This window comes from Manihot esculenta, chromosome 3 (assembly GCF_001659605.2).
Source record: "Manihot esculenta cultivar AM560-2 chromosome 3, M.esculenta_v8, whole genome shotgun sequence".
Lineage (NCBI taxonomy): Eukaryota > Viridiplantae > Streptophyta > Magnoliopsida > Malpighiales > Euphorbiaceae > Manihot > Manihot esculenta.
The window spans coordinates 20642847-20660683 of record NC_035163.2 but is presented as its reverse complement, the minus strand read 5'-3'; the positions used below and the strand labels follow the sequence as shown (position 1 = coordinate 20660683).

Here is a 17837-nt window from a genome sequence, read left to right as displayed (position 1 = left end):
TTTTGTAAAAAGTTTTATAATTAATATTTTTCATATAATTTTCATAAAATGAAACCCTTGAGACCTTATCTAGTTAGAGTAACTCAACTAAAAATTTTAAGTTTTCAGAAAGTACTAAAATTGTATTTATTTAATTGTCATTTTTCTTAATTTTCTGAGAAGTTGACAACATTTCTTCCGAAAGAAAAATAAATTATTTTTCCCCATTTAATTAATTATTTTATGAAAAGTTTATTTTTTAAAAAGTAATTAATTTAAACTATATAAAGAAATAATAAAAAATAAAGTGCATGCAATTAATGCTTGGATATGAAAATTATATAATTATATTTTATAAATTAAATATTAAATACTAATTAAAAATCAAAGTGACAATTGATTTTTTTAAAGATATATTTAATTTAATTTTAAATATGGCTAATCCGATAACTGATAGTATATGTGTTTTCTAATTACAATTGAAATATTTTAAATATTTGGTGATTATAATGGAGTTTTGATAAAGAGTAAAATAAAAATAAAAATAAAATAATTAAAATAAATAATAATTAAAAAAATTAAATAATTAATTTAAGAGAAAATCGATGTAAATAAATTTAATTGAAAATTAATATCTATTTTAATTATTAAAATTGATTATTGAAAAAAAAATATTTTTATTTTTCAATAAATTGATTATAGTTATCAGTAAATTAATTGTAATTAGAGTGAATTTCTTGATATTAAAAAATATTCACTAATTAATTTTAGTTAACAAATAATTCTAATAACGTTTTTTAAATTCAATTTATCAATCACGTTAATAATTAAAAAATTCAATTCTAAGTAACAGCGCACGTAGTCGTGAATTTAAATTAAATTATATAATTTTTTATTGATTATATTAATTATTATTTATTATTAAATAATTTAAATAATTACGAATTTAAATATCTAAATTAACAATATATTATATTGAGAATATGAAGAACAACCTTATTAATTGATGAACAAACCAACAATAACAATAAAAATTGAAATTCTATAAATATTAGAAAAATAAAAATAAACAATAAAATTTAGATTTCACGATGTATAGAAATTAAAACTTTAATTTTAATATATCTTTAATTAAAATTAGAGAAATTAGTCATATATAACTGCAAAAAAATATATATATAAAAAAAAAAAGAAATTCAGCCAAAAGAGAGAATAGATCTCTACTGTAAAAAAGGTGTTTAAATAATAAAACTCTCGATAAATTCTCTTGAAATTTCTTTTTAAAAAAATTAATTTGAGTGCTTTTAATGAAATAACTCTTTGTATTTGTTTATTAGAGAGAATAAAAAATTTTTATTTTTTAAAGAAAAATAACATGAAATGTGAATTTATGAGTGCAAGAGAATTTTGATTTTTTCATGTTAGATATGTTTTTATTGCTATTTAGAGACTTACTAAGAAACTTGTAGAAATTTTCGGTTAAGTCTATTAAGCCACTTCACATAATCAACTCATTTTTTCTTTAATTTTTGACTATTTTTATTATACTTTATGATGATCTGAGATCCAATAGAATAGGGTTTTACAAGGGTTTTGTATTACTGAATAAGGCCTCCCCTTTTATGAGGAGAGGACTCCTCTTTTATACATTGTCTTGCTTGCTGGTGACGTGTAAAGGTCTCTCCAGGATTGGGCCACGCGTCTCTGCCATGCGGATTCGGAGGTACTAGGGTATCAGCCGCCTGCTCCATGCGTAACGGCCTCTGATTCTTCTCGTGCGTACATTCGAGCGGATCTGTCAGGCTGTCTGGTGAATATTTCTCTGGATCCTGGGCTAGGCCGAGAGTTGGGCCGGACGCTAAGCCTGAGTGGAGAGGGCCTGCTTCGTGTGGGCCGGGCCGGCTTGAGTGAAGAAGATGGGTCGAGCCCGGCATTGAAGGTTGGATGAGCCAGGCTTGTTATGTATATCAGGTGTGTGGGCCTCTACGTCATGGGCCTTGGGCTGTGGTCAAGCCCCTGGCCCGGGGTGAAGGAATCCAGCGGTCATCACTTTATATTTTCATATGTTAAATGTGTATTATTAATTTGTATCATATTTATATTATTTTATATATATTTATAATAAATAAATATTATAATAAAAGATCATATGGATTGTTCTTCGCAATGATTAGTTCTCATATTATAACGTTCTAAAATAATTATGTTTAAATTAAAAATGATTACAAGAATTTATAATCTAACCTACATTAATTTAGTTTAATTGATTGTTCAACCTGATTAGAAAGGCTTCATTCAATGCAGTTTAGAAAGCCAGAATAAGAGATCAGGTACACAATAAAAGACATCCTTAAACCTCCATTTCCAATTCTTTTCTTCCTTATCCATCACTCATCAAGAAATGTTACTAATCTGTGTATTAAAATCTAAATTTAAATAGACAAATTAAAAATAAATTTAATATTTTTTACAATCTGACGTAAAATAATGAAATTTTAATGTTGATATTTTTATTTATAAATTAATTTTGACAAGTGAAGTCTAACTAAAATTGATCTCTAGTTTGTTTTATAACAGGAAATGCAGTTTGTATGATTAAAAATAATAATAATAATAAAGAAATAGTAATGATTGGTGGAAATGAGGGAGGTTGTTTGAAAGGTATAAAAGTGTCCAAGTCTTAGGATATGTATGGATGTATGTGAACTCTCTCTCTCCACGCGTTTTAAGCTCCTTTTTTCATTCTCTTATTTTATTTCTGCTCAAAGTGGTCCCCACCTTTGCACTTTGGGACTTGGGAGCCCACAACTTACTCTTACTTTACTGTGTGCGACTGCTCCCAATTTTCCTTCTATATGGATTCATGTATACTCTAATAACTTCCTCCTTTGTTTTTTTTTTAAATAAAAAATTGTTGTATTCAGATTCCATGTGCTGGGTCCAATGTCCGTGCTGCAATTGATTTTACCTTTCAAGAAAATCGTAGTTTATTTTTTATTTTTAAAAAAAATCTATTGAAGTCGATAAGGACCATACCCACAGAGAAAGGAAATGAGGTGGCACATAGTCTTAGCCTGGTCAATCATCATCATTTCCAATTTGCGCATGGATGGCGATGGAGGAGATACGCGCTTTCATTTTTTTTTTTTTTTTTTTAGTTTTCATCACGTGTAATAAAACCCCAAAGTTCTCTAGAATATTGACGTCGATGTTTTCTTACCCTTCCAGAATCTTACTCTCTGATTTCTAGGCTAAAATATCTACTATTTTTAATTTATAATAAAAACTATCTCCCACAAATTCATAAATAATTTATATATTATTATGTAAAAAATGAATAATAATTTTTAAATTATTAAAAAAATAAATAAAAATTATAAAATAAAAAGAGTGTAATAAATATGTGAAAATACTTGGTGAGACGGTAATAGATAGTAATAATAAAATTATTGTCTTGTAAAACAAAAAGTATAATAACATATTATCTATGTAAATTAAAAAAAGAAAAAAGTGCTATTAAGTATTTGCAACAACATTTACTAAAAAGAGTAACTATTGTGGTAATAATATCCTATGAATTCAGTGCGCATTCATGACGCTGCTACTTTCTCAAAGTGATGAAGCCTGTTATCAGCCAATCTTGAGTTGTATGCTGATCTCTTATACTCAAACCATGTAAATTCTTTGTACAAGCTTTCTTCCTTTTCCTTCATCAATGGTGGCAATGGAGCTATTTTCTCACTCAAAGGTGGCCCACCAAAATATATCATTGAAACTCTAGACCTCATGCTGTTTGCCAAAACCCTATGCCTCACACTTTTGAATCTCCCATTAGTCATAACCTGTACCAATACAATTCAGGAAACAGAGAAATGCGAGCAACAGTTACTCTTCTTTCCGAGTATGATGAAACAAATGGGTATTTGGAATCACCAAGGCTGTGTATTGGGGATGCTTACCTGCAAAGAGTCACCAACGTTGATGAAAAAGGAGTTCTGGTCAGGTGGGACTGAAACCCAGTTGTTTTCACCAAGAGAGATTTGCAGGCCAGATGTGTTGTTGGATCTAAGAACTGAAATGATTTGCGGGTCTGTGTGCTCTCCAAATCCTATCATATTGTTAGAATTCAGAGTTTGAATTCCTGCAATTGGTGGGTAATGATTTAGCCGGAAAACAGAGTCGCTCTGTTCGTCCATTAAAAGTTTACTGAACACGTTTCTCGGTTGGATCCTTAGTCCATCAGCCATCATTTCAAGAATCTCACATGCCATCTTCTTCACAGCTGATATGTAATCATTCAAAGCAGACCTGAACGAAACCAACAGTAAGAAATCGATTTTTTTTCTGTGAAAAGGAAAAAAAAAAAAAAAACAGAGAGAGAGAGAGAAAAAATTTCTAACTCTGATTAATTTTGTGACAAATTGCGTACCTGAACTCTTCTGGGTTGTGTCCAAAAACTGAGAGAAACCTCTGGGAAAAGGAATCTTGATTGATGGTGAAGAGAAGGTATTCGAGCCAACCTACGTCGCCGTTTGGTCCAATACTTTTGTTACCATAGCCAAAAGGATTAGGAGGGCCAGCTTTTTCCTTCTCAGAAAGAGGCAATGAGAAGAAGCTGAGAGCTTTAGATTCAAGCCTGGAAATGAATTCCATAGGGACACCATGGTTGACAACCTTAAAGAATCCAAGTTCTTCACAGGCCTTAACAAGGGCGCGTTTGGAATCGGGTTTAGAGAGGTCTATTATGGGAATACCAGAGAAGAATGTGGTGGGTCTGTAGTTTCTCATCGTAAATGACATTTCTGTTGAAGTCAATGGATTTGGGCAGATTTTGAGGAGCAGGGGAAGGCTTTTGTGCAAAGAGAGAGAGAGAGTTGAAGAATGAATTTGGTAGTGAACTTGAGGGTGGCTGTGGGTTATTTATAGTAGTAGGAGGATGGAGGCAGCAGCTGTTTGTAAAAAGCTATTTGTGGACATGGGTTGATGACTATTCATATGAATGTGACTTGAATTGCATGCGCAAATAGGATTACCACATTCTCATCCAAGCGGTGGCGCAAATGCACGAGTGTAAATTAAGTTTATTATATAAGATATAATATTGGGCGGCTATCAATCGATTTTGGTCTGATTTGAAATCTTAATTATGGTTCTAATCCATTGTCGGGAAGGATTTGAAACAGACCAAGATAGCCTTTTCTAGTACACTATTAGAATGTCAACACCCTTGCCGATAACGAGAGACGTCAATAGACTCGAATTTTTTTTTTTTTTTTTATTGGAGAGAAAACTTAAACTCGAATAGTTAGAGAATTATTCTTATACTTTTTATTATCGTTTTTAGCGAGGCAAGTAGATCAATTTTAATATATTATTTACGAATCGAGTTAAACTAAATTTTGAAGAATTTAAATTCAGTTGATCAAAAAATTTTTTCAAACTCAAATTTTATTTATTTTAACGTTAAACTAAATATTAATAAATTTAAATTTAATTATTTAATAAATATTAAAATAAATTAAATTTTTATCAAATTTAATTATACAGTTAATTTATTTATATTTATAATAAATTTTAATTTATAATTAATAAATTTAAAATTAAATAATTTTAGTTAAAAAAATATACATAAAAATATATATAAGAAGAGTTTTTAAAATTTTAATAAGCTGAATTTCTACCGGTTCTAAGAATGTAATAGAATTAAGTAGAGCTAATTTTGAAAAACTTAGACTTGATTTATAAAAGTTTACATAAATTTTAAATTGAGTTCAATTTTTTTATAACATTGAGCTCAGCATATTTAATGAGTTTAATTACTAACTTATTCAATAAATCAATTGATGAGCTCGTTCATGAATATGAAAACAAGTTTAATACATGAATTTTAATGAGTTGAATATTACAAAATTCAAACTAAAAAATTAAAAGTTAAGTTTAAACGTGATTCGTTTATAAGACGACTCAAACTCTATTAAATTTTTATTGAGTCGAACTCAATTAATCTTTTAATAATATCTTAATTATATTAATTTTAAATTAAAAAAATAAAATTAAAAAATTTAACACTGTAAATAGAAATATTACTGATAAACTATTTGAGTTTTGCTACAAACAGTGAGAGATTATGCTGATCGTAGAGAGTGACTTCCTCCATTAAGGAGATCGGGTCTTGCATAGTGGCTTTTGCATTATTGGATAATAATTTATATTGAATGGATAACTTAGATAAGGCAGATCTCTGCCCAAATTGGATAATAGATGGAGATTTTAGATTCGTTGATGGCCCTCTATTAATAACTTATTATTGTAGCTTGTTTTTCATTAATGCGTTGTGGCTTGATGGAAGGAATGGGTGAGATCTCTACCCTTACATGCGGTAAGGTTTTTAAAAAATAATTTATTTATAAAAATTATAAAAAATTGGTAAAATCTTGAATTCGAGTTTTCTTTATATATTTATCATAAAATATTTACATAGAATATAAATTTTATAAAAAAATCTTTTTATGCGAAACGAATCTTAACAAACCAGGAATTAAAGCAAGGAGAAAGTTTTTTTCCATTGTATTAATTGTTCTTTGCTTTTATATTTCCTTTAAATAAATAATTCATAAAAAATCTATTGAGATTATCTTTTTGTCCAAATCAAACAAAATACTAAGGATTATTCGAAAGATATATATCTTTTATTAAGATCATTTATAAGTGAAAAGATTTAATATATATCTATTTAATATTATAATCGGAAAGAATTTAGATCATCATGTTTTATGGGTTGAAAAACCAATAAACTTTATTAATTGTGACCCTAAGTTTTATATTTAGCATATATATATATACATAAAAATTCAATATAGCATCTTAATTTTTTTTTTACTGACATTTAACACGTAAATTTCAAAAAATCTAATAATCTAAATTTAAATTTTGTAAAGTGTAATTGTTAAATTCTTAAATCTAAACATGATTTATATACACAGGGACTTTTTATTATATAATTATAAATTTTTTAGTTAACTGTAAATATAATTTAATTTAATTTAATTTAGCACGCCGAAGTAATCACTTTATAGATGTGAATTAATTAAAATCGTCACGTGTGAAATTATATAATTGGTGAGAGAATTTTCCTTATCCATGAAGTAGAGGCGTAGTAGTAGAGGATATGAAAATGGTGGGGGCATCAAAATCTCTCAAAATTCACTATTGGGCTTAAGAAGTTAGATTTTATTCCCAAGCTTATCTCATTCACTAGGAAATGAATTGATCACATCTTTCATACTTATCCTTCCTTTGGTTTTCATTAACACAATAATTTTCTTTTTTAAAAAAATGATGGTAGTGATTTACTGTTCCTTTGTTTAATTAATCCAAATTTACTTATATTCGGAAATATCAATTTTTTTATTTTATTAACACAAAAGTTATGAATTCGATAAAATTATATATACTAAATTTAATAATAAATTTTCATAAAATGACTATTTTAATAATAAAATAAAATTATTTATTATTAAAATGACAGGTCTAAACTATTAATTTTGTTAAACCTCAGACATTATGTCACAAATTAGCCAAAAATTAAAAAGGAGGAGCCTCCACTTGTACAGTAAGAACAACGTTGGGCATCTGGCATTTGGTTGTGGGCCAATTCCATCGTCGCTTCAGATTTGCATTCATCCCCATCTCCACGCGTTTCATCCAATGAATGTGCTGCCGCTTTCTCTTCTCTTCTAATTTTGCACGTTGTTAATGTGATCTTTTATTTATTTAATTTCAATTCCAATACAATTAACTCATGATTTATTCAATTTAAATACTATAACTTAATTTATCAACTATTATAATTTGTTATTAATTATATATCTATTTATTAATAGAATTTTCTTTACCTTTATCGAAACAGTCTTAATAATGATTCTTTGTTATAAAAAGAGAGCCATCTTTTAATAATGACTCTCCTTAGAAATAACTACAAAGATTATTAAATGATTTAGCAATGAGCTTCGTAGCGCCTCCTTGCCCAAGTTCTCAGCGTCAGGACAACCTTGTCCCTGCCAGTTTCGTAGCACCACCTACTCACTAGATTATGGTGTCTCATAGCTGCCTTGCAGTGCCTGCCTCCTCAGTGTTGACAGCCCACAACGAAAAAAAAAAAAAAAGGCACAATAGTATTGATTGCCCACAAGTCCATCGACGATTTTATATTTCCTATATTTTAATTTATTTTCTATATATATTTTATTAATTTATTATTTGATAGTAACTTAGAGTTATTCTCAAAAAGTTAATGAAAATTTTATTTCAACATTTATTTAAATTTATGTTGAATATTTGAGCATCTGATTGTGCAAGAACCAAATATATAAATTGAATTGGATCAATTTTTAATTTGATTTAATTTGGTCGTATATGAAATTGGATTTAATTTTAATTTTTAATTTTAGATGAATTTTAATTTTAAATTTTTGATTTATTTGGTCTTTGATCTCAAATCCACTGAATGCATAGTTTTGCAAAAGAAATAAAGTGAAGTATTTTGGAAATCTGCAAGCGAAGAGTCAGCTTAACTTGATGATAGCAACAACCATGGTCAAGTGCTAGATTTAGAAAGAAAATAAGCATATCGAGGCAATAGACGGAAGAAAGTTTTAGCCACCACCTTTTGGGTAAGCTCTTTTGCCAAGAGTTTTTCATTTATAGAAGGTCTCCATACCCAGCCACTAAAATAAAGAAGATGATGGATATTTAAGCATCATTAGACTACTCAAAAGTAGCTCTAAAAACTCTAATCCTATAAAATTTAGCTGCAAACACACATTAAAAATACAACGAAAAAAAAAAAAAAAAATCTGTGAACGCAGTGATAGACCTAAAATAAAGCAGGTAGAGACTTTTTGTAAATAAGAATAAATTAAATGTGTGTTTATTTTTAATATACTACTATATTTAGCTTGTCTCATTCTTAAAAAAAGTTTAAAAAGTTTCTTTTTTATTATTCTAGCTAAATAACAATATAAGGAGTTCAAATTTAATAAATTATATTTTACTAAATTTAATTTTATTAAAATGTATATTTTACTTTTTCTAAATATAAATATAAATATAAATATAAATATTGCATTTACTCTCTAAATGTAAATGTCACATTCATAGCGTTATAGGGTGATAATGAGAGGGAAAGAAGGGCTTGTTTGTGCGAGGAGCACAAAAAGGGCAATTGACGTCAATGAGCAAATTTGATATGGTATTAAAGCAAGTCACGTCGTATGATAGGTTGTGATGCAAAGAGCTAGACCAAGTGGATGATGAGTTAGAAAAAGAACAAAAAAATAAAATAAGAGGTTGAACTCTAAATGGGTCAACACATCCCCTTCAAGTAACAAATACATCTATAAATTTAAATCAGTTTATTGTATTTAAGAGGAAATGTTTGCAGTCTCACACGTAAATCTTACCCATAGTTTTTAGCACTCTATTTTTTTAATTTTATAATAAATATATAATAAAAATAGATGGTAGAGTAGGAATTGAAATGTTACAGTAATGATAGGAGGTGAGAGGAGAGGAGGAAGCTTTAATGGTGATTAGACATATCAAAATTATGGTATGTGGTGAATGAATGAGTTGGTGGAGGTGACCAAATGAGCTTTTGAATTCTTAATGATACCATGCATCTATACTACATTTACAACTAATAATGAATCTTCTCAAGTTTCTGTCACAAAATTACCAATTTTTGATTCTTTATTTTCTTTTTATGGATTTTCATTTATACCAAACTCTTTCCACTTCAAATTCTCTCATTGGCTGCTCCTATTCTTAAAATATTATTAATTTTTAAATATTTAGAACATTAAATTACAAGTTTGAATCTATACATCTATAATTTATAAAACAGGTATTTATATTATTTTGAATTTCATATGAAATCATTTTTAATTAAAAAAAGATTTGAATTTGATGATTTTCTTGGGCTAAATCTATGGTTGTTGAAGGTCCAAGAAATCAAGTGCTAGGGAGTTGGGTTGAATCCAAGGACCCATTTTGGATGGAGATGGGACTTGAGATATTGACAGTTTAGTGGGTACACATTAGAGTTTCTTTTTTTTTTTTTTCAAAAAAAAAAGTCTGATTTTATTAAAAATACTATATATTTTTATTTTAAATAATATTATATTAAAATAAAACAATTCTTTTTTAAAAATAATTCGTTGAGAATTTTATTTTAATAGATAAAAATGTGACGAAAGAAAAAGCTTTGAATGTAAATACTAAAAAATAGCTCATTGGATCCAAACGTAAATTCTCAACTTTCTTCCCCAACAATTATGAGGATGGAATAATAATGGAATATGTAATTAAAATCATTTTTCATATTTATATGTTAATTTTAAAATTTAAAATAATAAAATTAATTTTTTTATATTTACCTCAATTTCAATCATCCCTCTTAATCAATTTTAACAAAAAATTTGTAATTCAGGATTATTTCTAAAACATTTGTTGAATAAAAAAATTTAAATATTTATATTAATTCATATTTATATTTTAAATTTTAAATTTTGTATAACAAAATCGTTTCTCCATTTATTATAATTATAATTAAAAAAATTAAATTAAATTTTAAAAGTTAATATTAAATTATAATATAATTTTTAAAATTTTATATTTATAAGTATATAGCACTTTAATTTAAATTTTATTTTAAAAGTAAATTTACTTTATAGTCATCATATATAATATTAAATCAATGTTTTACAAATAAATTTTTATTATATAAAATATCACATATAAATATTATATATTAAAATATTTCATTAAAGGTTTATATTCATTATTATAAATTATATAAATATTTTAATATATAAAAATTATATTTTATATTAATAATATTAAATATACATAAATAATATTAAATGTACATACTTAATCTTGTAGAATTGTCTCAATTATACGTTATTTAAAATATTTAATATTTTTATTTTATTTATTTATATACCAATTATATTTGTGATATATATTAATTTATTGATTGATTGGATAAAAATTGTATTTCATATCAATAATATTAAATAAAATGAAATAATATTATATATTTTATACTATAATTTTTTTACATTTTAAATTTTGATTAAATAATAATATGTGTATAAAAATCAGAGCTAGAAGTAAATAATACAATAAAAAAAATGACTTTGTTAAAATAAAAATTTATATTTTAAGGATTATTTTATTAGTTGGATAAAACTTTAAGGACTATATTATTAATTTTAATAATTTTTATATTTAATTTATTTTTTTTAATTATTATTGAAATAAAATGAAAAAAATTTAATTTTATTATCTAAAATTTAAAGTTTTAGATATAAATATAAATTAATGTAAATGTTTTAATTTTTTTATTTAATAGACTTTTTAAGAAATAATTCTACATTGGATTAAATTTTTTAAAAAAAAATTAATTAAAATAAATAGTTAAAATTGAGATAAATGTGAAAAGATTAATTTTATTATCTAAAATTTTAAGATTATAATATAAATGTAAAAAATGATAAATGTTTTAATTTTTTTATCTAATAAATCTTAATATAAGTGAAACATATTGTCTAAGTTTTTAATTCAATGTGTTGTATATATATATATATATATAAAATCATGTTTTAAAAAAGGCTAATTAAGTTCTTCGATGTTGACCCAATAATCAATAAGCCCTTTAAGTTTTATTTTGATCTATACAAGCCCTTTGAATTTTTTTAAAAGATCAAATAAACTCTTTATTTTAAAAATAAATTAAATAATCCGTTGTTGGATAAGTAAAAACTCGGGGTATTTTTTTTTTTTTTGCTATTTTACTATTTAATTTTAATATTAAAATTTATTAAGATTATCTAAAATTTCAATCATCTTAAAATTTTTCAAGTTGCATCATATAATTTAATTTGTAATAAAAAAAATTATATTTTTTTTAGGCTTTTACATTTTATATTGTTAATAAATATTAATATAACATTTAAAAATCAATTAAATAAAATTTTAATTAGGGTAAAAATTGCATTTTTAATTCTTAAAATTTAGTAAAATATATAATTTTGTCCTTATATTTATAAAGTTTTTTCATTAATAAAATAGTAGTGTTAGTTATAATTCATCCCTATAATTTTATAAATGATCCAAATATTGTAGTAATTTATATTCATGTATTCAAATTTATATATCAGATCGTTTATATTTTTCTTTAATTTTAAATAAATTAATTAAATTTAAAAATATAAGTAATTTTTATTAAATATTAAAAAATCAAACTTGACCTCTAAAATCCTTACAAACATTGCTAAACCAAATGGGTACAAAATTACATCTCTTTTCAAAACCAAACACAACAACTTTAAGATGTGAACAAATCAATAAGCTCATCATGCATTCTACCATGACTTTTAACCTGACATGTTTGAATTGATTGGGTGACACCGACTCGGATAGAGTTTTCAATATTTCAATTGTTATAATAGTAAATAGCCCACAAAAGAATATTTGAATTCTTGCAAGAAGCACATGCTGTACATCAACCATTCAATTACATGGATTCAAACAGATGATTTAGCACTACAAAGAATCAATAAAAGCTGATTCTTTTTTTCTCCTTCTCTCATGAAAGAAAATTTAAGTCATAAATAACACAATCTTCAAATTCCAGTTCTTCCAACCGTTCCAATATTCCATCCTCTCTCCTTTTCCCTTTGATTCCTGTTCTGCTGAGTATCCTTCATTCCTCCTCTTCTGCCATTGCCTAGCAATACCCTATGACCCATCTTCCCTCTACTTCCAATGGAGACCCTTACCTTCTCCATCCCAACATTTATACCTCCTTTCCTTAGATGTTGCTGTGCTGGAGTCTGAGCTTTCTTTTGAATGCTTCGTCTCAATATGCTGCTTAGCTTTCTGGTGCCTTGTTTTTTTCCTTTAGGACTATTGCTAATTTGCTCTGGCGTGCAGTTAGCTTCAGACCCTTCTGTTTCTTCTTGCATATCATCATTGCATAATGACAATGGTACAAGTTGCGGTGCCAGCTGAGCTAAACCGCGCACGTTTGGTAGGGGAATAAGTGAGGTGCGTCGTGGAGCTGGAGCTACTGGGATCCGTTGTGCTGTTGTGCAAATTGAGGCTCTGCCAGTTCTCTTTGGCAATGCTAGTTGTTCAGTCATCTCTGGGTTGTTTTCTTTTTCTGTGGGATCAATATACTTGGCAATGTCATCTGTTAGAAGGGGAAGAAGTGTAGGTTTGTAGCTGTTGTTCTCCGCAAGTGGTTGACAGGAATTTACTTGATCGTTGCCCGTTGAAATAGTTTTATGTTCATTGGAATTCTTGTTACTTCCTAATAGTCTGTTTGCGAATGGTGGCCTCGGTGCTGCTTGCTCATCTTGCTGCATTTTCATTTGTTGGTTCTGTTGCTCTGCTATCTTTAAGTCTACATGCTGACGTGCTAGCTTCCTTTCAATTAGCAGTTGTGACTCCAGCTCCTTTACCTGCAAAATCAGCAAGAAATAACTATGCTTAAGACATGTCAAAGTCATAAAAGCGGCATGATTTTGTCTCAGAGAAGGGGAAAAGGTTATAATGAGTATAGAATTATGAGTATTTTAACGCCAAATTTATAATGAGTCCCCAATATGTTACCTTTTCCTGAAGGTTCTTATTTCTGAGGTCTTTTTCTTTCACCTTCATGTCTAATCCATGAATAGTCTCCTCCATTTTCTTGATTTGAATATCTTTAGTCTTTAAGTCTTGTTTTGATTTGTCAGCCTTACAAGTAGAAGAATTAAGATTTTTCATAAGCATAGCTCCTAGCTTCAGAGAAAGATGACAACAATACATAAAACCTTTAATGAAGATGGAGCAATCCTAATAAGTTGTACCATCTGTTTGTATCTGAGAAGTTCAGTAGTGTCCAATTGCCTTTTTGCAGGACCCAACTCAATCCCTCTCACTCTGCTCGCAAAGTTCAGTGAGCATAGGGTCTCACCCAGGTCATTTTCAATGGGGCTTATCTGTACAAACATGAGTGTCTTTGAATCTCCTCCTAACCAAATATAAAATCCATTCGTCAGGCTTCTCATTTTCATTCTGCATAGTTACCAATAATACAGAACAAAAGAAAAAAGAACCAACAAAATTGGAATCTCCATACTCTTTTACTTTTTTGGGAAATTTAGAGAGGTACCTAAGGAATCTTGAAGCAGATGGGTGAGCTTGGAATTCCTACACGGTGAGCACACATTTTGAGTATTTATAACTGAGGATGCAAGTTCTGTGTCGGTGAAATTCACATCCAAATCAATAAAATAAAGACTAGCAAGTAAATTACAACCTGAATGGGACGTGGGGGCTTTTAGTTGCAAGAGCAGATATGACATCACCAAGTGCAGATAAGGATCTGTTGATATTTTGAGTTTCCTTGAGCCTCTCTCCTTGGGCTTCTGTTTTTGCTATTCGTTCACTCCCTGCTAGATCAACCAACCATAACTTGCTCTTTGTACATTCCCCATTCAATAAATTCTCTCCTTTCACCATCACGCAGTGAATGCTGTATCATGAGATAAATACGCAGTAGCCTTTAGCAAAACTCCTGATTAGATTTTATTCTTTTATGAGAGCAAATTTAACGAACTTGATATTCAAATGGTAATATGGGGTTCAAATACCAATGGGATCGGCTGCTTTGCTCATTGGCATTTGTTGAGCCAACTGCTCTTGCATTACTTCCAGTTTGTAGAACTTCCCAAGCCTCACTTATGCTGTTTACCTGTGCTTCGACCAAACCTGGGACATGATGCAGACCTTCACCCACTTGCCTGATTTCCAACCTACAGTACAGTGAAAAAACCATTTGAGAGTTGTCCAGTTCTCCCAAAAAAAAATGCACAACAGATGAGAGAAAGAAAATTGCTTTGTTAGAATCTTTGTTTTCCAAGAAAACAGCTAAGAAATAAAGCCTTTACTCGTGTAATAATTTATCCTCTTCTTCATTAATGACACACAATCTATGCATTTATAAGCAAAATAGAATGAATAAATAATTCTTTAGAAAACCAATCCTTGCTGTAAAACGTTCCAGGAAGCATAAGAAATAGAATTGGCCCAAATTTTCAATCTTACCTCTTTGCAGCCACTCCTGGCTGGGAGCCTGAACCCAGCAAATCTCGTATTTGCTCATTATATACCTCTAGAACGCTCACTGATACATCGTAGTGAAATAGCATGTGGCGCTCCTTAATAACGCGAAATATCTCCTCAAGGATCCTAAAGTTCACCCCGCGAGCTTCTGCTGAACCCTCCATTGTAAACGTTTTCCCAGTTCCAGTTTGTCCATAAGCAAATATGCATACATTGAACCCATCCAAAACAGAGATTGCAAATGGAGCAGTGTCTTTAAAAACATCAGCTAAGTAAAGAAGCAAAAACAAACAGGTTATTAAATAATACTAAAAGGAACAGCATGTATTGCAGCATCAATAACTTGAAACTTCAATGTGACTTCAGATTGAGTTGCTATTACCTTGATCTGCTTGAGGGCTAAAGACAGCATCAAACTTGAAGGTTTTTCTGGGTACCCCATTTGAAATTACAGTGAGCTCACTATCTTTAGCAGATTCGAAATCAATAGCCATTGAAGCACCTAATGAAAGTTCTTCAGCATTTAATGGCCTGCATCGGCAAAATACTTTAATGTTTCCTGCAAGCAAGCATCAGTTTTCAATAAAACCTCTTTGACTTCCAATCTGGACAAGCCTTGGATACCAAAAAGCAAGCATACAGCTACCTTTCAACTCTAAAACCTTATTGTACAGTTCCTTTTGTTCCCTGGCCCCTTCAACAAATTTAATCTTGAGATCTTCATGCAAATCTATTTGCTCCTTCACTATCAGAACATGAACATTTAAATTAAGAACAAAGAGGGGAAAAAAATCCTTAATAATAGTACTTCAAAAAAATTGTTAATATAATTTTAACTTACTCTTGGACTGAATGGCAGACCTCATATCCTCCATATCAGTAAGGCACTTCTTAAATCCAGATGCCTCCTCTGATAGCTTTATGTGCTCCATTTTCATAAGCTGCAAAATGTAACTTTAAAGACTAATATCATTGCATATCAATTTGAACATAGGGACATCTCCTGTCGTAATTATTTTAGTACCTTCAGTTTCCTAGTCATGTCCCTCAATGATGAAAACCATTTGCTCTTCTCTTTCACTTGTCCCTCAATGGCAAATGCTACACACACACATACACAAAAGAAAAAAGATCATTTATTTTTCTTTTAAAGAAAAATCCTGAACTGAATACCAAAGAAAATAATGAAATTTCCTTACCCAAGGACCCAACATGCATAGACTTGCGCATAAGCTCATTCTGGAGATCCTGTAAAGATTTCCAAGCATCTTGGCATTCCCTATCCTTAAGTTGATTTTCCTTCTTAAATTCCTCCAATGCCCTCCTCGTCTCCATTAGTTCCCTTTTCTGAAACTCAACAAGTCTAAGTAGCTCCTGGTAATCTCCTTTCACTTCTTGCTCACTATTACCTTGCTACTCGAATTTGTTTAATTTTGGGGAAAAAGAAAAGAAAAGGTCAGTAAAGTTTTGTTTTCTTTCAAATCATTGAGTGATGTTAAAAGATGATTAGAAGGTATTACTTTAGGTGAGTTGCATTCTGCCGCTTCAGAGGTTCCCATTGGTTTCAACAATTGAGCTTCCACATCAGTGGATTCTGCTTTGATACTTCCAGCAGATGGGTGGTTTTCTGGGAATTTCTCTCCCTCTGATGGCTCTACAAGGAGCTCCAAGGAAGATTCAGGAGACAATTCTCTGTCAAATGTTTGGCATATTGAAGAAAACTTTACAGATGGGGATTTATGGGTATCTTTGGTATCAGTATCCTTGATACCATTCTCTAGAGAGAGCTCAAAAGAACACTTATACTTGTTCCTTTCCGAGAATTCAGGGGAATCTCCACAGATAGTCATCGGTATCTCAGGGGAACCCCCGCAAATAACCAGATCAGGAGATGTTAAAGAAAAACCGAGCACGGAGCGACCTGGGAAGATAGAAACCATAGAGCTCAATTAAATTCTGGAAAAACCTCTCTAAAATATCTGAAACTTGAAGGCCGATTCAAGGGTAAACAAGTGAGAATATGAAAACAATACCGTCAGTGGCATCACTTGTTTGAATTCCAAGCAAAAATCAAGTGAATTGTACACAGAAATACTAAATTCAGCAAAAAATGAAGAATGACAGACATACCGTTATCTGGGTTGGAAGAAGAATCAGGATCCTCCATATTGAAAGTCGAAGATCTTGGAGAATGAGGTTGAGTGTCTGGCAAGGGCCAAGTTTGAAGAAGAAATTAGAGAAGCAGTATGAGAAGAAAGAGAAAAGGAGAAAGGAGAAGATATTTACAGTGGCATGAAACGTCAGTGAGGAGAAGTGGATCAGAGTCCTGCCATTGATGAGTGTGATCTTCCATTGATGAGTACTGTTGGATTTGAATATGTAATAATATTAAAAAGTAAAAAGAAAAGGCAAGAGCATTCAATCTGCGTTGTGCAATTGAGAAAAAGTTGACCGTTTGTTCTGTTTTCAAATTTGAAATTTTTGAACCGGACACGCCCTTCTTATACTCATGCCCTCTCAGTGGGTCAATTTATTTTATTTTAATAAAAACTTTTAAAAATAATGAAGCTTTTGTATTTTTCTTGTTATATTTATTTAGTATTTTTTTTATTTTTATAAAATATTATCCATATCTGACTAACAAAATTATGAAATTTCAAAATACAAAGTATATAATTATA

The 17837-nt window shown here is 29.2% G+C and overlaps 2 protein-coding genes across 2 annotated transcripts; both read right to left on the bottom strand.

The window, feature by feature from the left end:
* Window positions 1-3384: 3384 nt before the first annotated feature.
* On the bottom strand, window positions 3385-4894 carry LOC110610921 (gibberellin 2-beta-dioxygenase 1). Its single transcript, XM_021751000.2, has 3 exons — window positions 4409-4894; window positions 3939-4287; window positions 3385-3821 (listed from the first exon to the last, which is right to left on the bottom strand). Exons 1-3 carry the CDS (start codon window positions 4777-4779, stop codon window positions 3570-3572), a joined length of 972 nt encoding a protein of 323 aa, XP_021606692.1. The 5' UTR covers window positions 4780-4894; the 3' UTR covers window positions 3385-3569.
* Window positions 4895-12344: 7450 nt separating this feature from the next.
* LOC110610801 (kinesin-like protein KIN-14Q) lies at window positions 12345-17762 on the bottom strand. The gene is made up of 15 exons (XM_021750879.2): window positions 17443-17762; window positions 17287-17361; window positions 16677-17077; window positions 16356-16569; window positions 16181-16257; window positions 15998-16097; window positions 15803-15901; window positions 15539-15715; window positions 15139-15424; window positions 14685-14846; window positions 14351-14566; window positions 14204-14241; window positions 13899-14062; window positions 13660-13785; window positions 12345-13508 (listed from the first exon to the last, which is right to left on the bottom strand). Exons 1-15 carry the CDS (start codon window positions 17507-17509, stop codon window positions 12669-12671), a joined length of 3042 nt encoding a protein of 1013 aa, XP_021606571.1. The 5' UTR covers window positions 17510-17762; the 3' UTR covers window positions 12345-12668.
* Window positions 17763-17837: the final 75 nt, after the last annotated feature.